Source organism: Hetaerina americana, unplaced genomic scaffold, assembly GCF_022747635.1.
Source record: "Hetaerina americana unplaced genomic scaffold, ioHetAmer1.1.p SCAF_92, whole genome shotgun sequence".
In the NCBI taxonomy this organism is placed as follows: Eukaryota; Metazoa; Arthropoda; class Insecta; order Odonata; family Calopterygidae; genus Hetaerina; species Hetaerina americana.
In genome coordinates this window covers 284,379-310,184 of record NW_027287561.1, presented here as the reverse complement: position 1 = coordinate 310,184, position 25,806 = coordinate 284,379, and the positions used below count along the sequence as shown (strand labels likewise).

General features: G+C 40.8%; 1 protein-coding gene across 3 annotated transcripts in view; it reads left to right on the top strand.

The window, feature by feature from the left end:
- The first annotated feature begins 265 nt into the window (after positions 1 to 265).
- The window catches only part of Mgtor (nuclear basket protein megator), a 160,327-nt gene continuing 134,786 nt past the window's right edge, over positions 266 to 25,806 (top strand). For all 3 annotated transcript variants that reach the window (XM_071598245.1, XM_071598243.1, XM_071598246.1), the window contains exons 1-9: positions 266 to 512; positions 675 to 837; positions 1,082 to 1,303; positions 4,517 to 4,676; positions 5,189 to 5,588; positions 6,438 to 6,616; positions 7,095 to 7,307; positions 10,322 to 10,426; positions 25,597 to 25,743. In XM_071598245.1, coding sequence (XP_071454346.1) covers positions 368 to 512; positions 675 to 837; positions 1,082 to 1,303; positions 4,517 to 4,676; positions 5,189 to 5,588; positions 6,438 to 6,616; positions 7,095 to 7,307; positions 10,322 to 10,426; positions 25,597 to 25,743 — 1,734 coding nt within the window. In that variant the 5' untranslated portion in view covers positions 266 to 367. The remainder of the gene's footprint in view (positions 513 to 674; positions 838 to 1,081; positions 1,304 to 4,516; positions 4,677 to 5,188; positions 5,589 to 6,437; positions 6,617 to 7,094; positions 7,308 to 10,321; positions 10,427 to 25,596; positions 25,744 to 25,806) is intronic.

Genomic DNA, 25,806 nt, shown 5'->3' with positions numbered 1-25,806 from the left:
ATAAAGTCGACAGCGTCGAAGTGAGCATCATGACTATTTCTGAAAGAAATTGGTCATAAAATTTAAGCTATACCAAAGGCAGATCGTCATGAAACTAAGGTTATACATAATTACCATTATTAATGACTTCAAACAAACTATGAATTATTAAATAAAATTTAATTCAGATCAACCCACGATTAACTAGTAGTCCTTAGGGTTAACCTTCTTAATTCGCATTCACAATTCGAGGCAGTCATTTTTTATTTCACTTGTGTGCTTTCAGATATTTGTAGATGGCGTTAGCATCCATATCTAAAGAGTACAAGTGCTCGCAGTTGCCGCCGTTATACTTCAAGGAAATCAGTTGACGCTGAAGAATGCTATCATGTTGGTGCCTTTAATATTAACCGAAGAGGAATATGCACGTGTCCCTGAAGACATTGCTAAGAAAATCGATGACTATATTACTACAAAATCAAACAATTTCAAACGTTTCAAAGATTTTCATGACACGAGCCAGAGTGAAAACGGTGAGTGGAGAACTTAAGTTGTTTTCGGTTTATCACTTTTTTTCTGGGCTGTATTTCAACAGTATAGACCTAGTCCGGTATTAGAGTTAGCTTATTTTATTGAATTTTCCTAGTCAATTTAAAGATTCGGCGGGAAGCTAATAGAATTTTCTATCATGTTAGAGCAAAGAGTTACCAAACTAGAAAATGACATTTCGGAGGCACAGAGGGACCTTGCAGATGCCGAAAAGGAGGCGCAAGTTGCAGAAAAGAGGATTCAGGAGCTGCAAGCCAGTTTGTTAGAGTTGAAAAACAAATTCGAAAATGTGCAGAATCTTTCGGAGAGGTAGTCAAAAATTCACGTGGTTACCTTTGTCTAGCATTTATTGCTAATATGTTGTTATCAATTATAATAAACCAATGGAACAAATAATTTTCACGATTCACGTGAATCACGACTAGTGTAAATATTTTGATATGTACAATACGATTGCCTTACAATGAAAGTTGAATGAATCTGATTCGTCTCCAAATGAATTTACTACAACTGTCAAACCTTATTAAATATAGAAAACTATTCATTTCTTCAGGCTGAGTGGAGAAAATGCGTCGCTCGCTAGGAAGCAAACAGCATATTCCGAGGAAAGGGAAGATCTACTAAGGCGGCTCGAGAGGCGTGACTTGGAAATCGAGCGGCTCAATGCTGACAATAAGAGCCTCTCTGATCAGCTTTTGGCAGCATCTGCTGCCAAATGTGAGGCTCTGGCACATGCAGATCAAATAGAAGCAAAGGAGAGCGAACTTCTCAGTCGGTTAGTGCTGAGAGAATCACGTTTCAATAGCCATTTCTGCTATTTGGGGAAAACCTGAACTTAATCATTTTTCTAGAAATTAATATGAATCAGGCTTAAGTGATTTGAATTGCCTGATTTTATTAATATAAATTCATCCATAAACTCGGACACATTTTTACAAATGATGATACAGCATATATAACAAATTATTTGCTACATATTGCAAGCACAAATTACTATTAAAAGTACCTGTAATAATTTGAATTGCAAAAGCATGACTAGAGCTATTAAATAAGTTCAGAGCCTGCTTGGTTTTTCCAAAGTATTTTTAATTTTGTTTAGCCAGGGTTTTGTTGTGATACAGCATCGTCATTAGGTACGCTAAAATGGAAATCAAAGGTTTCTACAGAATGGGCAGGCGGTGAGGAGGGGTGGGTGGAGTTGGTGGGAGAGGGTCTGTTCATGATGTGAAGGGAGGAGGGCAAGACCTGTTCTTAGCAATGGAATCGGACAATGCTGGCGGGAGAACAACTGCTGAAGTGGTTATTATCTCAGCAGCATTGAGGAGCAGGTATACAATATTGTTTACATTGAGAGGTCTTTTTTACAGTACTTTGAAGAATTCCTGTTTGTTCTTGTAGGTCTACCTTGGGTCCCCTTGTGTTGCCGGGAATAGATTATGTTGAGCATAAAATTGCTAGTGTGGTTCTTCATGAGGAGATGTTTTATAATAATAATACATTTATTTGTCTCAAGATTTGTTGCATATTCATACATACACAAATATAGGACACGTCAGATATATAAATCAGGCTGGACTGATTTATATTGGGTTTTAGAAAGTTATGAAGGCACCATTCATTGAAAATCGGAGCTACTTCAGCTGCTCTTTCTGTCAAGCTGTCTACTGAGGAGGCTGACACAATGATATTTGTATCATCAGCATACAGTATTGGGTCTATCCCCTTTATATATTAATGAACTTGAGCTTGTCTGGGAGATCATTGATATAGATTAAAAATAAAATAGGACCAAGTACAGAACCCTGGGGAACACCCAGTGTTACTTCTCTACCAGGGGAAACAAATTTGGAGCCATTTCTTGAGAGCTCAACATACTGATGCCGTTCACTTAGATAAGATTCAATCCATTTGTAGGGCGTGCCTCTTATACCATAGCATTTCAGTTTATATAGGAGTAACTGATGATTGACGAAGTCAAAAGCTTTACTGAAATCTAAAAATAATCCTCAAGTTTCAGTTCTATTATCCAATCCTGAAAGTAGTTGATTCACCATGTGATATGTGGCTCTTGTAGTGAACCTTGTTTTCCTAAATCCATGTTGAGATGTGGAAAACAGGTGATATGTTTCTAGATATGGTACAAGACGTTGATAAAAAAGGAAGGTTGCCGGAAGAGATGGAGCAAAAAAGTTGCCGGAAGAGAATGAGCATTTTTTTTCCAAAAACAAACTTCATTATTCCTTCTGTAAACGTCTTCCCCTCTGGACTCGTGGAATTGATCGACAACCACTGTGTAACTATTCACCCCAATTCAAAGCAAATTGATGTTGTCAGATTGCTTGTTTTGTGATAAGCGATTCTGTATGTACGTAGACGTTTGACCAATTTATGAATGATATTTCCTGGAAATGTAATTTTTCATTCCTTGTACCCTATATACCAGCCCAACTTATGCATTGGAGGAGGGGGCTTAAAGAAGGGTGGTTGTAGAATGAGTGAATAGAATTTGTAGAACAATTATAGAGGTAAATGGAATGTCAGTGGAGATCAAATGCCCTCAGTTTTGAATGAAATCCGAAATGAATGTTATCCAAATGTTCATCTCTTGGTCATGATGGTGCTCCATTATGTATCTGGAAGGAAATCGGCTCATTATTTCAACTCTTGGCAAAAGCAGCACTTGATCTACATTCATATCCAAGCCATTAAATCTTAACTGCGAGCACTAACATAGGTATGCTGACTAAAACATGTTTCAAACCCTCTGACACCATCCAGTGAGTTAGTATGCCCAAAGAAAATTTCATGTGCCTTTGTCCACAATACTGTAACTCTAGAGTTATTGTTTTGTGTTTATATTTTTTGCTTCACCATTCTTGTTTCAGTCAACATCCTATCATATATACTTATAATTGAAAGATTATTCAGGTATTGATTATTATCATTATTTTTTGTCGACTTGACAATTTTTAGTGTGCACAGGTTGACTTTAAGACCAATATGAAGGAGGAAATTCGTTTGTCCCAGAAACGAAGGTGTGGGTAACAGTCTTTGTTGATAGTGGGTCCACTAGGTTACCCTTCTCCACCTTATATTTTTGAGTCTGAAAGGGGTGTGGCTGGATGAATTTGACACTCCGGCATTGGATTAATTGTTCTCAATTTCATAGAGCCTGAAGAAAGTTGTCCTTGATTGCCAAGCATGGAGCATGTGAGATTAACCTTAATGAAAGAGGAATAAATTATATTTCACTTCCTCCATCCCGTAAAAGTCATGATGGCAGCATCCACAAGGAGGAGAAGGTATTTCTTGTTGAAGTGATGGTGTTCAGTGGCTAGGCAGTGAAACGCGCAATAAACAGCGCATAATAAGTAATGATTGCTGCATGTTTGTGATCTACTTTATTTTTTTCACATTGCAGAAATTTCACAGTCTAAAAATCTTTGGTATTGATAAATTGAGCTCTTATGGCAAGCAGTATTGAAGCAACACAAGTCGAAGTGAGCTACTCACTTCAACTTGTGTTGTTGTGACGATTCATCTTCATTACGCTGAAGAGGGCTACTTTGTAGGCGAAATACGCATATTCGTATTCACCTTTCTTATCCCTTTCCTTTTTACCTTTTACCCAATCCTTGACTTGTGTCGTTAGCCAACTAATCTCAATTGTACTTTGTTTAGAAAAGTAAACTGTTTATGGCTATTTGAGTTTTTCATTTATTCAATAAAAATCATTGGCCCAAACTAAAAATTGAACCTTGAGCCTCTGAACTCACGGCTGGGTGCTTAACTGCTGTAAGCCCTGGGCCACAAATAGAGAGATCAGGGTTCAAGTCCCATTCAGGGCCAATGATTAATGCATGAGAAATGTCTGCATTTTGATGCTGCATCTGTGGATGACTCAGTTAAAGTGACTGGTGTGGCATTACCCACCCCACTTTGAATCCTTCAGATTATTAATTGTTCATGCAAGCACTTCAATTTACAGGGAAAAACGCTTGGAACAAGAGCACCAGATTCTTAACAATCGCATACATGATCTGACGGCAGCGGTGAATAGCCATTCTACTGATTTAGCCAATGCTCGACGGGAATATACTACCCGTCAAATATCTCTTGAAACTCAACTTACCGAAGTGACTCAAAAGGTAATTGATCTATTTTATAGCATTAAATTCTTCATTTTTATTTGTTCAAGGATTGATGGAAAGCATGTAAAGGTTTCTTCTGTTGGAAGACTTATATTTTTGGCCAATTTCACTGTTCATAAATTTTATTACTGGCCATGTTAGCATATGCTATAGCAATTCAGATGAAACGTTAAGGTGATGTTGTGTGTCTTAATCTGGTTTGTGATGACATTTTTAGCTGGTGGAAAAGGTCTATTACTTCATTAATATGTTCCAATTTCACCTCATACTATGCAATTTGGAAAGGTCTTTATTCAGTAGATGTAACCAGTATTCTCTCTCTAAATACTCTTACTAAACATCATGCAGAATGGCTTGGCCTGCTCTTTCTGAAGGCTAGGAGTTCGTATAACTTGATCATTTTTTAAAGTTAAAATCACCTGTGAGGTCATTTGGGGAATATTCACTGAGAATATATGTTTATCATAGAGGTAAAGTGTCTTAAGTAATGAATGAATGCCTTTTTGCAGCTACAAGTGGCCGAGGAAACAGTTGAAACACTTAGAAAGTCATGCAAGGAACACAGCACAAAAGCAGAGAATCTAGCTCAACGGTTGAGGGAGAGTAGAGATTCTGAAATAAAGATGCAGGAAGCTTTTGAATTGGAATTGAATGCACAGACACGCTTGGCTGATCTTTACCAAAAGTCTAGTGAAAGTGCCGAAGCTAAATCGACAGAATTGATGTCAGCCATTAATGAACTTAAAGGTCTTCTCAAAGAATCATCAAAGAAATATGGTGAGTTGGAGGCTAAGGCACACAAAGAAAAAAATGAGATGCAAGCGAAGATTGCCGAGAGTAAAACTGCCATAGATCTTCTCAGGAAGGAACTTGCTGAAGCCAATGAACTCTTAAAGGCTGCGAAAAGAGGTAATGTGCCATTTCTATCATTTCTCCAATGCTAATGAAGAAAAAGTTGCATGTCCCATGACATTTTCCATAATTTTTCAGTGATTTTGGTTATATCAAGTCAATAAAATACAATTTCAATATAATAATTATTTGACATGATGGATTTGAACCCGTATCCCTCAATGTTTGGCTGAATGCTTTAGCCAGTTTAGCTACTAAGGCATCATTCACCTTGAAAGGGATTCGAATCCAGATCCCTGATGCCCGGCCAAGTGCTCCAAGGGCCAGTTCAGCTACCAAGACACCCGAGTCCGGCCAACTGGCTAAAGCATTCCACTGAACATCGAGGGATCCAGGTCCCCTCCAGTGACTAAGGAAAAGTTGCAGCAGTGGGTTTCTAAAGCCATTCAGCTCCATTTTTTAGGGGTGTAAGTGCTTTCAGCAAAGAATATTTCACATGGAAGAGGGAATATAGGATTGGGGCTTTCGGGACATTGACTCATAGCTTGAATAACAAAGGCTTGCTGAATCATTCCAAATGTCTCTGTAGCACTTTTGCCAAGTTTGAAATGAAATTTCACGCGTACACGCTGTTCCTCTAGCTCCTTCATTGCTGCCGTTGCACGGGGCAATGAACAGGTGAAGACACGTACCGCTGCTGCTGCAAAACGAGTCGATGTAAACAAAGGCAACCCCTCTAGTTTTAGTGGTCAGATGTGTCGCTAGATGGTGCATTGTCTCTCGTTTTGATCTGTTGAACGGCTTGCGCAGAATAAAATCAGTCCGATCTTTTTTTGATCACATATTGTATGTAATGTCCATCATTAAACTTACAAGATTCTATTGCGTCTTTTGTGTGCCTTTCAGAAATTACACAGGAGCAGCTTGAAATTCTCAGCCCCTCGGCAGCAGCTGCTAGTCGTCTTATTAAATCTGGTTTGAGTTTAACTCAAATATACAGCCAGTATGTTACAGTATCCGAGGAGCTTTTTATTGAAAAGCAGCAGAGTAAAAAGCTCAATTTATTCTTGAATGCCATCCTAACGGTAAGCTATAGTTATGAAGCATGAATTTCTTTAATCTTTGGGGAAAGGGGCTTGGTAAAGGTTTGGTGTCTGTTCACCTGCTTAGGTGAACATCCAAATGTTGAATGTGATAGCTCCCGTGGTGCGCGTATGAGGGCTCACCTTTTTTCATGAAGAGGGTTTCTTATCTATCGGGGAGTGCTGTTGTGTGTAATTTCATAATGCATTGTTACTCATGTCCGATGTGTTTGTGATAGTGCCCTTTCCTCCAGTACCAACAATATAGCTTCAAATGGATGAAATTTTTTATACTTGTCCCCATTGTCTCCATTGTCCTCAGTGGAAAAAACATTTGGTATTTTTTTGGTTTAATTCATTCATGGTATTGAAAAAATTGACAGTTTTTATTTATTTCAAATATGAGCAAGATAGTCATTAACTTTATTGATGATGAATTTTGAATAATTTCATGTTATTGTTGGTTTGAAATAAATTATAGGAATTAGAAGAAAGGACCCCTCATTTGAAATTGGAGAGAGAGAACTATCAGAGTGCCATATTGAGCATAAATCACCTCTCAACCCGCTGTGACGAATTGGTCCTGGAAGCACAGCAGCTCCAGGATGAAGCCTTGGAGGCACGTAAAGCATCTGGCCATTACAGCAGGGAAAATGCCAGGCTGAAGGTTGAAATAAAAGACCTGAGCCGACAGGTAAATACCTCCTTTCTTTCTAGAATTTTGAAGCTAATTAAATAATAATGATGCATTTTATGTGTCCTGAGATTTTGTGCCTATTCACAAATACAGGGCACGTCAGATATAAGCTTCACGAATTAAGAAAAAAACATTAGGCATTTATACATACATACCAATATGATACTATGCAGTAGAACCTCATAGTATGGGCATAATCTGTTCCGCAGTCTTTCTCGTAAAACACTCATTTAGTGAAACAACTTTTTGCGTATAAATAACATAAAAAATGTGATTATGCATTCCATGCCAAAAAAATAAATGATGTGCAAGTTTAATTCATAGGAAATTATGTATACATTGTTAAAGTCCGTGGATCACGTTCACCTTTTCCTCAATCAAGGAATGAAGCAACCGGGAGTGTAAACTCGACTCATAGATGCAAAAAAGAATCAAAATAAATTGCTAATTATTTATTTTACATGCCCAACTCCTTTTTACCAGAAACTGTCTAGGCAAATTTGTTTTTGCTAACTCTTCAAAATTTGGTAAAAATGCGACTCAAAATGATCCTTCAATAAATTTATGGCATACATTGCCACTGCCTTAGTAGGGCAATGCATGATACAGATGATGCAAAAGTTTCCTATGACCTACACATCTCATTTAGCATGCTGATTTGGACTTAACAGTTCTTGAAGGCTCGTGGAGTTTCTGAATGTAAACAAGCTAGGGTTTGATTTTCAAATTTGTCACTTGCATTTGCACAAAATAGCAGCATGATATGGCCTTTTATCCGGTAGGTGATGCCCTTCATTGTTCATTCACTGACTAAGCCGATTTCTGGCGTTTGTCATGACCCTTACCAGAAAAGCAGCAGGTATATTGGTAATTTCTGCCTGGATGTTGTCCTTCAGGTCTTGTAGGGCCCGTGGACAGTTGGCATAAATGAGAGGTTTCAAAGGACCCCACAAAAAAACGTCAAGGGGCCAAATCAGGGGACCTGGCTGGCCACTTCCAATCACCCCTTATTGAGATGAGGCGCTCTGGGAAGTGTTCCCTCAAAACAGCTATCGATGCCCTTCAAGTGTGAGCCATTGGAACCCAATGTCCCCCTAGTCCAGTTCATTGAGTCGTGGAAAACAAAATTCCTCCAACATGTTTACATACCGGTCTGAATTCACTGTCACTGTGACCCCATTTTCTTCAAAAACCATGGACCAACAATACCGACTGAGGAAATTGCACACCACACTGTAAATTTAGGAGAATGCCAAGGCATCTGATGCAATTCTCTGGGATTGGTGTCAGAACATTGGCGCACGTTCCATTTGTTGACAAATCCACTCGCATGTAAATGGGCTTCATCACTGAAAAACACAATTGCGCAATCAGAAACTTTTTGAGAAAAGTAACACTTATTTTTATCCAAGAAGTGAAGTCACGTTTGGAGAGTTCCTGCTCAATCCCTAACTTTTAAGAATGGTAATGAAGGTCATCGTGAAGAATTAACCTCCCTAAATGATCAGAAAGTCTGATGGCTGATGCACGTTTGTGTGCAGAATGCCATGAGGATTCCTAGATGGCGGCTCTCACTGCCTCAATGTTCTTTGGTGACTTATGGGCCGAGGGGGCACCAATTCTCCACTTTGTCACACTCGCGGTTTGTCTGAACGTTGTGACCCATGTAACAATTGATTTCTGGTCCGGGACAGGCCCCGACGGGGCTACATTAAAGTGATTTCGGGAGGCACACTGGGGTGCATTCGCATAACTTCCGTTCGATGAGTAGGCCTCGATGGCAAACGCACACTCCTCACTGCTCATAAGTATGATAAGAACTGACCGGGGTTTAGCAGCCTTTGAAATCGTTGAGATTACGTAACCGTTGCGTAGATACCCTTGCCACTCTTTTTGTAGCATATAGCTCCTTAGTCTTGTCTGTATTCTTGAAGAAAAGGCCATCCGTTGAAGTCAATCAATTGTTGATGTGCGTGCTAGATCAGCCACCTCACACCTTTTTTCCAATTTTCAATGATTTTACTTTTCATTTCTACTGTTATTTTTTATTTTTATTCTCCAATGGCTTTCTTCTTACAGATTTTTCTTTGGGGTAAACTTTTAAAATATGCACAAAATATTACTAAACTTTGCCAAAAAAGTCACTATGTTTGAACACAAATTTGCAAAATTGTGTGATCACTAGCAACACCAAGATTCTAGCGAACCGAGTGCTAGAGACAAACTGCAGTAGCAGGTATGTGATGAATGAGGGAATTCTGCTCGCCTCATCAACCATTGCATGAGAAGGCACTAATGAAGTGAGTCCGGGAACAGCAATTGTGCTCATTATGCAAATTACTCACTGTTCACAGTGCTCGTCAAGTGAGGTTCCACTATATTGAGATATTGTTTAGTTTAGTCGGAATTGATTTGTAGTGACAATTCCGAATACACTCAAAAAGTTGAGCATATTATTTTTTAATAGATTGAACAGCTTTTCTTGACACAGGTACTTTTGATTCATAACTGATTTCATGGGGAAATTAATGGAATAACCTTAAGCCTTGGGCTTAAGGTTATTGCAGGCCATATAATAGGCCATTGCAGGTCCTTGGTTAGTGACTCAATGAATTTCTCACCATTTCACCTTTATGGCAACACTCCTTTGCCCCCTTTATATTCATTCACAGCCCTTGAAACTGGTTTGTCTTAATTTTTTGTTGAAAATCTGTCATTGTTTAAAAAATGATTAGGGATCTTACTTTTATTTAACAATATTCATGCTATTTAGGGTGTTCAGTGGCTTAAGTATTTTTACAGGAGTAAGGTTCATACTGCAAGTTTCAATGAGATAACTCACTATATGTCTGGCCTTCTCTCAGAGTGGATCAGCATGGTGTGGTGGCTAGCGTACTGGCTCTCCAGCGAGAGTAATTTTTCTATTATTATTTCTCATGATTTCCATATCCATGTTTTGTATAATTTCTTTCTTAAAGCTGAACCAAGTATGTTATAATGTTCTATCATAGGTTTGTACCTTGCTGAAAGAAGTGGAAGAAGCAAGGGGAGGCTACGTTGCTGCATCACGAGATGACCACGTGGTGTCATCCACAATGGAGACATCAGCTTCTCAGGTAGGTGATCTTCCACTCCTAAAATCTGAAAAATATTAATGTTTATTTGTTATAAAATGAATGTTTCCTATCGTTGTTTTTAATTTTCATTCACTCTATAAGTCAGGTGAAATGGCCTTAAAATTTACATCAATGAGAGTGATTGCCGCTGAGTTGGGAAAGTCAGGTCAAAGTCCAGAATTAGTCAATTTCTTCAAATAATTCAGGAAGTTAAGGGGAAAGGAAGATTTTTACAGAAACTCTGGAATTCGATATTAAAATGAGTATGAGAAAATAATTGAGAATTGACAGTGAAAATGATGCTCCTATTAGTTGTGAGATCAATTAGTGGTAGCCATAAGGTATCACACATTTAGACCCTGGCAAAACCTGAAACTAAAAAGCAGAATTGACTTTGGCATGAATGCAATGTGCGATAAACTGCATGGAAAAGTGCTTAATGAGGTTCTGTATACTCAAAAGAAAACAAAACAAGACAAATAATTAGCATGTCAGTTGAGAAAAGCTAGAAATGAAAATCTAGAATATGAGTGGTCATCCTGCCAATGTTAGTAACCATTTGTTGATGCAGTATCTTGTCAAGAAATTTCCATGGTTGATGCATTTTCAATTGCTTTAAAATCAGTTTTCCACTGTTTAAAGTGAGAGATACAATAAACTGATGTTTCCTGGATTAAGACATCTTATATGTGAGTGAAAACAATAATTTAGTGACTGCTTTATTAAGTAATCTACCAGTTATGGTAGGTGCAGGATGGACACAACTAGGAAATAAATATTTTGTTTCTCATAAAAAAACACATTCCTTTATCCTACTCTACAACAAGTCCCGCTTCATCCCTGTGTGCTTCCCTCCTCCCTTCATCCTATCCAACATCCCTATCCTGTTCATTCCCTTTCCTCATTTGCCTCACATTCTCCCCTCTATTGCCGTCTTCAACATCCCAGTTCAGATAAATATGCTTTTAATCCATTTCTCCTGCCTCCTAATGATTTCTACCAGCAATTCCCTTTCCTTGCCCAACATATAGCACTTCCTCATTTATTTTCTTTTCGGTCCATTTCACCTTCTCCGTCCTTCTTCCAAACCAGATTTCAAAAGCCTCCAATGTGCGCCTACCATCCTGTTTCAGTGATCATGCATCCACGCCTTAGATAACTACGATCCATATCTAAAGTTTAAACAAGCCCTTTCTCAACATCTTTACTCATCGTCCCCGTCATTAACTCCCTCCTCTTTGTGAAAGCCTTATTTTCTAGTGCAATTCTTCTCCTTATGTCCCTACTTCTTTGACCCTTCTGGTTCAAAACACTTCTGAGATACGTAAACTGTTCTACCTGCTTTAGTTTCTGCCCTCCTATTTTAACGTTATGCTTAGCCTATGTCTTTCTGGAAAATTGCATAACCTTTGTTTTATTCACATTGATTCTCATCCCATATCTATCACTCTTAATTTCCAATTCCATCAGCAATACTTGCAACCCCTTGGCTGACTGACAAACTAGAGATGGTTCATCAACAAACCTTACATGTTGTGAGTTTTTTTTACCAACTTTCATTCTTATCTCCAGTTTTCCCATACCTCTTTAATCATTTCCTACTCATACAATTATACGAGGAACAGCACAGGTGATAATGGACAACCCTGCTTTTCACCTCTGTCTAAGACTGCCAATCCAGACTCTCCGTTCCCCACTTGCACCTTATCAGTCTGAGATATTGACAGGTTGTAGCTTAGTATCCTTTTCCTCCAATCTATTCATATTTTCTGCAATAGTAATATTCATTAGTTTCTCCCAATCCACTCTCTCAAACCCCTTTTCGAAATCTTCAAAATAGGCAAATACATCTTGATTGTATTGCATATTCATTTTTATTAGTGATCTCATTACTGCAATTTCATCACGTGTGTCTCTCACCTTCCTAATCCCAAACTTATCATACCCTAAGTTTTCATACACCATGGTCTCCATCCTGTTGTTGATAATCCTGAGAACCAGGTCAGCTGCTTGTGAAATCAAACTTAATTGTTCTGTAGTTGTCACATGATGTAGCCTATACCTTTTTTGGAATAGGAACTAACACTGATCTCACAAAATCTTCCGACCAGATTCCTTCTTCATAGATGCCATGAATTAGTCTAGTCCTCCCATATTTTCCTAAGTCCTTAAGTTGTTCCGCAGGAATGTTGTCCACCCCCACGGCCTTATTTAGTTTCATCTCCCTTAATGCCCTTTCTATCATATTGTCAAGTATGCCTGGACCTAAGCTATCTTCATCTACGTTATATTCTCTTTCTATGTCTAAATTTGTTGGCCTAAGTTCTTCACCATACACTTCTTCTATATATTCCTTCCATCCCTCTTGGATCTTTTCTGTGTCAACTATTATCTTACTTGACTTATCTCTAACTGTTAACACATCTTCACTTCTTACTTCTCGATAGCGTTTTCACCTTCTTGTATAGTGCACCAATTTCACCCTTTCTCTGCTACCAGTCCATGTCCTTCCACCGCGTCTTCTGCCATGCTTCTTTTGCTTTATGTGTTACCATTTGCTAAATTTATTATTAAACTCTTTGGACTTCCTTCAGTCTTACTGTATGTTTACATTCTTCCATTTTCTTCTCTCATCTATCTTTCTAATCATTTCATCTGTGATCCATGGTTTCCTTGTCCTTTTCCCATTCATTCGTTCCTATAGTTTCTTTTGTGGCTTCCGATATCACTTTCTTAATACATTCCCTTTTTTCTTCGATAGTACTCGGCTCTTTACCGTCATCCATGATTTTCTCTACAGCCTGCTGATACTCCTTCCTTGTCAATCTATTTAATGCATCTAAATTGCATTTCCTAGCCTTACCTTATCTTTTTGAAACGTATGCTACACTTTGAATTGTGGTCAGAATCCGCATCTGCTCCCGGGAAGCTGTGCGAATTGATCACACTGTTCCTAAACCTGTGCCTAACCATAATATAATCTAACTGATATCTTTCTGAGTTACCTGGCATTTCCCATTTGTACCCCTATGCCTTTTGTGATGTGTAAACAAAGTGTTGGTGATGACTAACGGTCACTGGTTGGTGATGACGGCATTCCTCGTGCCTAAACCGTAGTCCCCCACCTCATCACCATCTCTTCCTTCGCCTACTATCGTATTCCAATCCCCCATCACTATCAAATGTGTTCCTGCAGGAGCATACGCGATTATTTTACATACGGGAAGCTGTGCGAATTGATCACACTGTTCCTAAACCTGTGCCTAACCATAATATAATCTAACTGATATCTTTCTGAGTTACCTGGCATTTCCCATTTGTACCCCTATGCCTTTTGTGATGTGTAAACAAAGTGTTGGTGATGACTAACGGTCACTGGTTGGTGATGACGGCATTCCTCGTGCCTAAACCGTAGTCCCCCACCTCATCACCATCTCTTCCTTCGCCTACTATCGTATTCCAATCCCCCATCACTATCAAATGTGTTCCTGCAGGAGCATACGCGATTATTTTCTCTAACAGGTCATATATCCTATCGACTTCTTCCTCCTTATGATTGCTTGGTGGCATGTGTACCTGAATAATAAGTTTGTTGGTTCGGCTTTTATCTCTGCTAGCTATATTTTAGTCGTTGCTTGTTCCATGTTAACTATGCTTCTTGTGTCTGTTTATTTAATATTCTGGCAACACCTTGTTGACTCTCATCCCCTCCATGTATGTTAATCTGTAAGGACCACTCGATGTGATGGAAACTCAAGGGGAATGTACTTGAGACATTTGATGCCCTCATCTAAAGAGATAAGGACCTGATATCCTCTGGCACTGAGTCAGACTTGCTGAATAAGGGGGAGATTGTTTACTGTGGAAATGCCGAGAGTGCCAAGGCATGGGTAGCATGCTCTCAGGGTATCCCCCCTGTTTATTGGTTCTTCTAAGACATGTTTGTAACAAGTATGGAACAACACACAGTCTCATTGTCTGTTTTGCGGACATCACAGAGGGGAATTTACGGAGTCAGTATGTTCCTCAAAATGAATATGTAATTAAGTCTACGGAGTAAATACCAACAACAGGATTCAAGAGCAGTAACCTGAGTGTTTTCGTAGAGTTATTTATGAAGAAAATCATTCAACCTTGAGAAAGGGAGGTAAACTCATCAACTGTACAGCATTGATGATCACAAAGAAATTTCACTCATTTTCTATGAAGGCAGCTCTATACATTCCTAATTGTCGATCTTCTTTCTATTCCTGATGAGTAGTTAATGGTGAAGGTCATTGATTTTATTTCATCTATCACTGGCATAGCTCTTGTTACGTTTTGATTTGTTTTGTTCTTGTTTTAAGTAATAACCACTCAATTAATATTTATTTGTTAATAAGGACCTTGCACCTCAGCTTAAGTGACATCAAGCTGCAACATTGATACAATTCTAAAAAATCTCAATATTAAAGAGTTCAGCATATAAGTTTTGTATTGACTAATAAGTTATAAACTATTGTTACATGGGACTTCTCCATTAGTCTAAGAGGTAGCTTATCTTGGATTATGGATAAATTCCCTACATAAATAATGGAAGTGCCGACAACTTTTCACAAGAGCACAGGAAAGTGGTGCGATTATTCCAAACATTCCTAACTGGTACTGTTTAACTTTCACATAGACATGGCAACCTAAGTATCAAACTTGAGCCGTGAGACCATGAGAAACATGGTATCATAAGTTCCTTAAGGGCTAGAGGATCTGTGCGCTCCTTTATGGAGTGTAGTGGACCCCGATGACCTTTTGAGTGACCTCTTTGGTGCAAACTTGTGGGGCTTGAGTCACAGCATATGAAATATTATGGTTTTCTATGTATTTCAACTGTGCCTTATCCTGGAGCCACATAGAATGCAGACCAGTGAGAGAGCAACATCTCGGCCTTAAGTGAGCTTCATAATAGGACACTATTGCTGTATACTTGACACTTTCAGGCTTCACTTCATGGACTTGTTTGGTGTCCATATTAAATGAGTTCGTTTTTCTCCACAGACTGTATTTTAAGCTAGAACGCATTTCACAAACTTGCGGCATCATCAGGTGAGCCATCACCTGATAATGCCACAAGTTTGTGAAATGCGTTCAACCTTGAAATACAGTCTGTGGAGAATAACGAACTCATTTAATATGGATACTATTGCTATGTTCAACCGAGCAAAAATTAGATTTTCATTATGGAGGAAATGAGGGAAATCTTGGGTTTACTTGGAGTTTGGGCATTATTAATCCAAGTATACAGGATTGGATCATGGTGGTCCAGGGGGTAGAGCGTTGGACTGCTGACCAGAGGGCCCAGGTTCAATTCCCTGGCATATCACTGTGGGCACCTGCATCTCCACCCGAGCTATGTGATTTTTCGGGAACCAGATTTTCCTGGGAAACCATAACCGGCACAAGGAAAGGAACTGGCCCCCCTTAATGCCCTGCTAATGTGTGAATTTCACACGCCGTCGGGCTTAATACTGGGTGAACTCTACGATCACCTACCAAACCAACCTTCGGGTTAATTACTGTGTTAATGGTTTTTATGCAGGAATATTGGTGATTTGAATTTCTTCTTTCATCTTAGTGCCATTTGTTTCATGTATTTATCCCAAGAAAAAGGTTTTTGCAAATATTTTGGTTGATACATTTGAAAAATATATAACTGAGATGTACAAGGTTTGTATACAAAGTATCGGGAACAATGTTTGCCTTAGGTGACTGTATGTTCCGCGCACTTGCACATCACAGGTCTGGCACACACTTAGTCTCAGCAAAAAAATGGAGTTTACTTGTGAACACTTTCGTACAATGATTTTTTACGACTTTTGACACAGGTTATCAAGACAGTAGTGCATCAATCAACTTACTTCAACTTTTGGCATTGAAACCCCCCGCGTTAGGGGGATAGAGAATACTCCCGCAGTATCCCTGCTTGTCGTAAGAGGCGACTAAAAGGGCGGGGAGAAAACCCCGAAAACCCCGAAAACAAACCCCAAGCCAGCAAGGGATGTGCCCAGACAGTGCTGTGGATCCACTGTCTGTGAGCGGCCATACCATCTGGCCTGCGATCCGCCCAGGTGTTCGCCGTGCCTGGAGACCCATAAGGGAGAGAAGGGGATCCTGGAGGGTGATCTCTCTGGTTCCCAGCAGGGTTTTCGGATGCCCTGTATGGACTGGAGAGCGATATCCCTCTGGCCCCAGATTTCACGTAAACGGGAGGCCGGGAGCCTAGCCACTCCCGGTCAATCGGCTTCCGTCGCCTTTTCGCTCCGGTGGTGAGTGCCAAGGTTGTGGGGGTCTGCGTAGGGAGGTCGGAGATGCAAGGGTTTTGGTGGGCCCTTGCACCGAAGATCCACCCCGAAACAGACAACCACTCCTGAAGTGCTATATCCCTCGAGTTAGCCCTGGCGACCGCTCCCGTTTGGCGGAGTGGCGTCCCAAATGTGTGGCTCCGTGGCGGGTGGGGAGGCCGAGGGACGAATCATTTATTATTATGGAGGAAAAACCCTTTCCACCACTAAAAAGATCCCGTCCGGACACCGGCAGGGGAGAGAAGTGTATTGGCGCATGTAAGCGCTATTTGATTATGTCGTGTATAAAGGATGGTGAGACCTTGAAAAAGGTTTCCCCTTTCTTAATTCGCAGAGTGTTGTCACAGATTGTGCCTGGCGACCCAAAGAGCGTGAAGAAGCTCAGGGATGGTACACTTCTTATAGAGACCCTGAACGATACACAGAGCGAAAAACTGCTGGCTATGGGAATGCTCCATGACATTCCGATTAAGGTGGAGGTGCACCGCACTCTTAACACCTGTCGGGGAGTCATCAGTCACTACGACCTCCTATACGTGGACATGGAAGAAATCAAGAGAGAAATGTTCTCTCAGGGAGTGACTGATTGTCGTCGACTCACCACAAGGCGCAACGGAGAAAACGTTAACAGCACCTCCGTGATCTTGACGTTTGCGCGTGATAGACTACCCGACAAGGTGTTTGTGGGCTATGAATCGGTACCAGTGAGGCCATTCATCCCAAATCCCGTGCGTTGTTTCAAATGCCAACGGTTCGGCCATGTCACTGCGAGGGCAAGGCCACCTGCCCGCGCTGTGGCAAAGACGCGCACGAGGATAAAGAGTGCTCTTCGGAACCTCTTTGTGTCAATTGCGAGGGTACACACCCAGTGTACTCTCGGGATTGCCCGAAGATGAAAGAAGAGAGGAAAGTCATGGAGATTAAAACATTGGAAAAAATCCCATATGCGGAAGCGAGGAGAAAATACAGGGCGCTAATCGCCCCAACTTTCTCCCGGTCCTTTGCTTCCGTTGCAACCACGCCATGTGTAAAGTGTACCATCGCCACGCAGACAGAGATCCCGAAAGAGTCCCCTATTGACATGCAAGCGCCTAAACCCAAAAGGGTGAAAGATACGAAGAGTAAGGTGGACAAGGAGCCACCTACTCCTGTGGGCCCTTCAAAAAAGAGCCCACAAAAAACCACCAAGGGGAACACGCCAAAAGGGCGTGAGAATACACCTTCCCCACCACCTCCATACAAGCCAAAGAAGCCGGAGGTAATTGAAGAGGACCAGAGTATCTCTGATACAGAGGTCTTCGCAAGCGAGTGGAAGAGGAAACATCGCTTCAAGTGATAACCTCAATAGAGCTGGTCATCTCCCTTTTTAGTCAACTTATTTATTTATTCATTTTAATTTAGAACTTTAAATGTGTTCCATATTGCAGTGGAACTGCAATGGTTTTTATCGGCACAAGGAGGAGCTGGCCATTTTAATCCAAGATTTTAAACCCTCTTGCATTTGTCTCCAAGAGACCCATTTTAAGGCTGAAGATAAGGGTATTCTGAAGGAGTTCACTGTTTTTAGAATGGATGACCTAAGTGGCCAACGAGCCCAAGGTGGAGTAGCGGATGCGACCCGTGAGGCCCTTTACACCTCCCGAGTCCAACTGAACTCTCCATTCCAGGCTGTCGCTGTCACGGTGCACACCCCTGAGAGGATGACGTTATGTAACGTGTATCTGCCAGAGGGTGCACCGGTGACCCGCCTGAACCTTGAAGCCCTTGTCCGCCAGCTTCCTCAGCCGTTCATTTTGATGGGAGATTTTAATGCCCATGATCCTCTCTGGGGAGGGCCAGAAACCCAAAGTAATAGGAGAGGTCGAATCTTATCCAACTTTATTGAGGATTTTAACCTGTTATTATTAAATAGCGGCGAAAAAACTTGCTTTAACAGCTTCAATGGGGAATTCTCAGCTATAGATCTTTGTTTATGCTCGAGAAGTCTAGCCCCAAAGCTGAGCATGTCCACCCACAACGATCTCTGTGGGAGTGACCATTTTCCTCTTCTACTCGTTAAAGAAGACTTTTCGCCCACCATTTCAAAACCTCTGGAAAAGTGGCGTATTAACCGTGCGGACTGGCCACTTTTCAAGTGTACGTTTACATATAAACATGATGCAAGTTTCGACGCGTTGCACAACGTCGATAAACTAAGTTCAACGCTCTTGGCGGCAGCTACCAAAAGTATCCCTCGTACGTCCGGGAATCTTAATCGAGCTCCTGTCCCTTGGTGGAACGGGGAATGCGACAGGGCGATTCGGGCGAGGAAAAAAGCATTGAATATTTTAAAAAAATATCCCACGGCAACCAATCTGGCATCGTACCGCCGCCAGAGAGCGCAGGCTCGAAGGGCCGTCAAGGAGGCAAGAGGGCTTCCTGGATAGAATTTGTCTCTACCATCAACCATCGCACGCCACTTGGTCAGGTATGGGACAAAGTTAAGAAAATCTCCGGGTCCAAGGGCTCATTTGTCACCTCGCCATTGCTTGTTGCTGGCCGGGTGGTTAATTCACCTGCCAAAATAAGCAACATATTTGCGAGTCAGTTCGCGGCCAATAGCAGTGACGAGGGCTATGCCGCGGACTTTGCGAACCTGAAGAGACGATGCGAGAGAGTCCCTCTCAATTTTGGTGCAGGTCCCACAAGCGAATATTACAATGTACACCTCGCCAGGGGCGGACGAAATCCACAACGCATTTCTTCGGAACATTCCGGAAACTGTGATTGGGGAGGTCCTAAATACCCTCAACCAACTTTGGAACGAGGGCAGTTTTCCAAATGCCTGGCGAGAGTCCATCGTGATACCAATCCCAAAACAGGGCAAGGACAAAAATGACCCAAATAACTACCGTCCCATATCTCTCACCAGCTGCCTGTGCAAGGTGATGGAACGGATGGTAAACCGACGTCTCATGCGGTGCTTGGAGAGTCGATACCTGCTCCCCGACGCTCAGTGCGGCTTTCGGCGTGGCAGGTCCACGACAGACCATCTGGTGCGCACTGAGAACTTCATCCAGGAAGCCTTTCTCCACCGTCAACACGTCATAGCAGTCTTCTTCGACCTGGAGAAGGCCTATGATAGTGTGTGGCGATGGAGAATCCTCAACACGTTGCACAAGTGGGGATTTAGAGGCAACATGGCCCTATTTATCAGGAATTTTTTAACCAACCGCCTTTTTAAAGCAAGGACTGGGAAGCACTTATCCCGATCTTTTACACAGGAGAACGGGGTACCCCAGGGTTCAGTACTGCAGTTATTTGCCATTGCCATCAACGACGTGGTGGAATGCATCAATGCCCCGGTGATGGCATCGCTCTATGTGGACGACCTAGCCATATTCTGCCGGTCGACACGACTGCCAAACGCTTCCAGGCAAGCCCAGGTGACTCTAAACAAACTGGGAGAGTGGTCGTGAAAGTACGGATTTCGTTTCTCCATGGAGAAAACGAAATGCATGCACTTTCACCGTCTTCGCGGTTACCACGTTACCCCGACCCTAACCCTGTTGGGTAGGATTCTTCCATTTGTGGAGTCCGTCCGCTTTCTCGGCATGATCCTGGACCAAAAGCTGAACTGGCGGGAGCATATCCGCGTGTTACGTGAGAGGTGTCGCCAAACCCTCAACGTTTTAAAGTTTTTAACTCACTCCACTTGGGGAGCAGACCGCACCACCATGCTTTTATTGTACAGAGGCTTGGTGCGATCCAAACTGGACTATGGTTCCGTGTATTCCTCAGGACGAGAGTCTTACTTGAGACCACTTACATGTGTCCACAATGCTGGGATACGGTTGGCCACCGGGGCATTTAGAACAAGCCCAGTCCCAAGCTTACTTGCAGACGCAGGGGAGCCGCCGTTGGAAACCCGCAGGATGATTTTAATGGGCAACTATGCCTGTAAAATTTTATCAGAGACAAACCACCCTTGTTTTAACATAGTTTTTAACCAACGGTTTTTAGACTTATTTAACAGGCGGAGAAGGGCAACTAGGCCCTTTGCCGTTCGTTTTAATGATTTTATTAATGAGGTAAATTTTACATTTCCTCAAGTATGCCCCGTCTCCTATGCTAAGTATCCGCCTTGGTTAACGCCAATGCCGGATATTAAACTCATTGCCAGTGCACGCCGCAAAGCCAAAACGACCGATTCCGAATACCAGCAGCTCTTCAGTGCCGTCCTCGGCTCACTTTCTGACTTTGTCCCCGTCTACACCAACGGGTCAAAGTCAGAGTTCTCATGTGCCTATGCGGTCGTGTCCCACTACCATGGAGTCGTGAGGAAAAAACTGCACACTTCTTGCAGCATTTTCACAGCCGAGCCGTCAGCCATAAGGACGGCCCTAGGAGAAATAAAAGAAAGCAATGGCTCTTTCCTCATCTGCACAGACTCGTTGAGCGCCCTAAAATCTTTATCGGTCTTTGCACCTGTGCACCCGATAGTCCAGGAGATCCATTATACCCTGTTGTCCCTTCAGAGAAAGGGGAACAGGGTCTCCTTTATATGGACTCCTGGTCACGTCGGCATAAGAGGTAACGAAAAAGCTGACCAGGTAGCGAAGGATGCCCTTCGAAAACCCGAGACCGACTCCACCTTGGTTCCAATGGAGGACGTAAAGGCTGCCTTGCGGAACTCGGTCCTGCATCAGTGGAAGGAGGCTTGGCAGTCTCTGCAAAATAATAAACTCAGGGCAATAAAACCGGTCGTTTCACCATGGTCCTCTTCCATCCGGAAAACTCGGAGGGAAGAGGTCATGATTACGCGCCTGAGAATAGGACACTCTGCCCTCACTCATTCGTACCTCTTTGCGGGGGTAAAAGAACAGCCCCGCTGCAATGAGTGTTTCCAACCCCTGACGATAAAACATATCCTGACGGAATGTACAACATACCAAAGGACCAGAGACATGTTGAAGATAAGGGGAGACTTAAAAAATATTTTAGGAGATGACTCTGCGTCTATAAACAGAGTCTTAAGTTTTTTCAGGTCAACTGGTTTAATGGGGCAGCTTTAGCTTTGGAGCTCATAATTTTAATGCTTTTGATTTTAGCAATTTTTTTTTGTTTATTTTATTTATTTATATATTTATTTGTTTACTTATTCCTAGTTTAAAACGAACATAAGTTTTACGTTATGACAGTGGTGCAAAATGACCATAGCTGTCGACACACCCTACAAACCCTTAAAACTACTACTTTTGGCATTGAAGCCCAATCCTTTGCCACTGTGAAACGCTGAACAAATTCCATAATGGCTGCCAATTGCTCAGCGTCAAAAGTCGTGAAGGTCGTCCAAAATCAGGTGTTGTGCCAGAAAACATTGATGTTGTGCAAGAACTAGTACAACCTAGATTTAGTTACAGCGTAACATCTTCTGGTGAATTACAATCTTTGGGCAATGCATATGTATACGATGCTGGGATGAGGGGAGAGGAGGAGAGGAAAGCAATGGCTAGAAGAGGGGACAGGGGATCTGGAGAAGGGAGGGAGACTCGATTGGGCAGGGGATGGGCCCTCCCCTCATTCCCAGCATGGTATACATATGCATTGCCCAAAGATTGTATTTTACCAGATGATGTTATGCTGTAACAAAATCTAGATTCTATTTAAACTATTTTTGGAGAAAAGCCAAGTGTCTTTTTTCATCATGAAGAATTTCCATCATGTTAAGCCTGAAACTGTAATATTATTTAGATATGTGGGACTTAACCTGTTCAATTTCAATGCATTTGTATAAATATGATGTTTTTATAATTAGGTAATCATCTCCCAAACTGGTCATGTTTGAAAAGTTGCGCTGTTGTTACAATACCTTCATTTGTTTTCATATTCGGTCTAAGTGTGAGATCGTTAAAAGAACATAGTTCTATATTTGGTAACTATTATTTAAGGAAGAAAAAAACTTTTGAATGTGCAGTGTGCTTCCATGAAACTCCAGTGGGATTGCTCGTGCTCATCTCCGTCTATAGATCACCAACTGGTGATTTTCATGCATTTATTAAAAAACTGGACCAACTCTTTTGCTCCTTATATGCAAACAATCGGATACTCCTGCTGAACGGCGACCTCAACTGTAATCTCTTAGTTGACTCCCCTCAAAGATCCGAATTGTTGAATCTGTTCAAAACTTACGGCATGGAATGTTTCAATAATAATCCTATCAGAGTCACTCCCACATCCGCCACCCTAATTGATTATGCTGTGACCAACCTTGACCAAAAAAAAGTAGTAACAGCTGTTAGTGACCTAGGTATGACATTGTATGGTGAAAATTAGTATTGATACTAACCAACCAATGGAGAGCCTAAATGATAAAACTTACCTAAGGCGGTCTCTTACTCATGGAAATATGCAGCATTTTCTGCTCCTTCTACAGTCCCAAAACTGGAACAACTTCTATGACCTTAAGTCAGTAGACAAAGGTTTCAATTACTTTTATTCAATTTTCCGACACAATGGTGAATTGTGTTTTCCAGTAACACATCATAAAATATTTCATAGAACAAAATGTAAGCCGTGCCTAACTGACGAGATCCGTCACTACTCATTTATCCTAAAAAAACTTGCCATCTCCAGTAAAAGTTCAAACAATCATGAACAAAGGTTAAACTATAAGGAATTCCAAAAGTATTACCGTAAAGTGATTTCTACCAGGAAAAGAACTTATAATGATAATAAGTTACTTAATTCCAATAATAAGTCCAAGGGAAATAATTAATGACTGTAGAGGTAAGAAAAATCCATAACTCACTGTCCCAAAACTTTGTAACCCTGAAAATAGCACTGCCATTAGCTATTCATCTTTAGCTAATAAATTTAACAAATACTGCGTATCAGCTCCCTGCTCAACTACTTCTCCAGCCGATGTGCTTTTTGCAAATGCACTATCGTCAATGTTTGCCAAGCCCTGTTCTGCAACCAATCTAAAAACTATTGTCTCCTCACTCAGAAACAAATCCAGTACTGGCGCAGATGAAATTCCTGGTAAAGTTGTCCATCATTGTTTTGAAGCCATAAAAGCAACACTTTTATTTTTAATTAATGAATCTTTGATACAAGGGATTTTCCCATCCCAACTAAAAGAATCAAAAGTAGTGCCCATTCATGAAAACCATGGCTGTGTCAATGATTTGAACAACTACAGACCAATAGCCATCCAAAATACATTTGCTAAAGTATTTGAAAAAGCCATGTATATGCAAATAGCATCTTATCTCGAAAAAAAACTTCCTACTTTCAAATTCTCAGCATGGATTTAGATCTGAAGGGTCTACCACAACTGCCATATGTCAGGCCATCGACAGCATACTTAATTCATTAGGTGCTAAACGCAAAACTCTTGGAATGTTTTTTGAATTGTCAAAGGCTTTTGATAATGTGAACCACAATAGACTACTAATTAAACTCAATAGAATAGGAATTAGAGGAATTCCTCTAAACTGGATGAAGTCCTATATTCATAATCGCACTTAGAAAGTAGTGTTACTTGTTGTTGGGTCAAAGTTGATGGGTCAAAATATTCATCCGAAGCATACCAAGTTAACAAAGGTGTTCCACAAGGCTCAACCCTTGGGCCACTCCTCTTTCTGATATACACCTTCCTAACTGCTTACCAAATAATGATGGAATAATACCAGTGTTGTATGCTGACGACACCAATGTAATAATATCAACACAAACATATCCCAGCCTTGTGGAAAAATCTAAGTCTGTCACACTTGCAATAAACAAGTGGTGTACAGACAACCTTCTAGACTCAAATGTAAATAAAAGTAAAATAGTATACTTCACACGCAATAAGAACGTTTCAGATGATTGCTGGTAAAAATCAATGACCAATCGAGCATGTGACAATGCAAATTTCTAGGTATTTCTTTATGTGCAAATATTTCTTGGGATACTCATGTAAAAGCCCTTCAACACAAGCTCAGTTCAACTTGCTACTTATTAAGACACATGCATGAAAGTACAAGTAAAACTGTACTACTCAATTTGTACTATGGGGAAATTTATTCAAATATAACCTACAGTATAATATTATGGGGATCAGCTGCTATTTCTCAAACCATCTTTAAAATGCAAAAGAAAGCTATTAGAATCATCACCAGGAAACATCACAATGCTCCATCGAGGCCTATTTTCCGTGAATTAAATTTGCTACCACTCCCGTGCACCTACATTATGTTTCTAATTCTATATATAAAAAATAACATTGGCAACTATTCTCTTAACTCTGCCTATCATCATCATTAAACCAGAGGCAGGAATGACTTCCATTATGGGAATATAAGAAGTAAAGCATTGGAACTAGGACCCAATGAAATGGGCATCAGATTATATAACAGACTACCCTAAAGTATCAAGGATACAAAGGGAACTGCTGCATTCAGGCATACATTAAAAAGATATCTACAGTGCAATATGTTCTACTTGGTTGACGAATATCTCAACAACATTCCCGACGAGTAAGTTCACTTTTAGTTTCCAGCAATGGTCATGGTCCGATTCATGTTGGTGATCAATGATTTTTCTTTATTTGATATTGCATGTGCATATTACAGCCACTGTTCATGGGTTTGTAACAAACATTTATGTAACTATGAGCATCATTTCCTTGTATGTATCTTAATTGAGCCTGTGTCTTTGCTCTTCTTTGACGTGCCTTATATCATGTACATACACCACCCACCTGATATTTTTGTATTGTGATCTCTGGGCAAATAAAAAGTAATAAAAGAAATAACGTTTGTGGGTAGCACTTATACTTATGATTGGTTCAAATTATTTTGCATGCAGGTTATATCTGAACACCTTGTGACATTCAGGGATTTTGAAGAGTTGCAGACTAAGAACATTGAGTTACTCTGTGCCTTACGTCAGCTAAGTGAGAAACAGGAAGAGATGGAGCAAAAGGAATCGGAGTATAACATCCCAATGATTAAGGTGTGTGCTATTTGCTATTCTCATAAAACATACTGCAGTGCTGAAATAAGTTACTATAGTGAC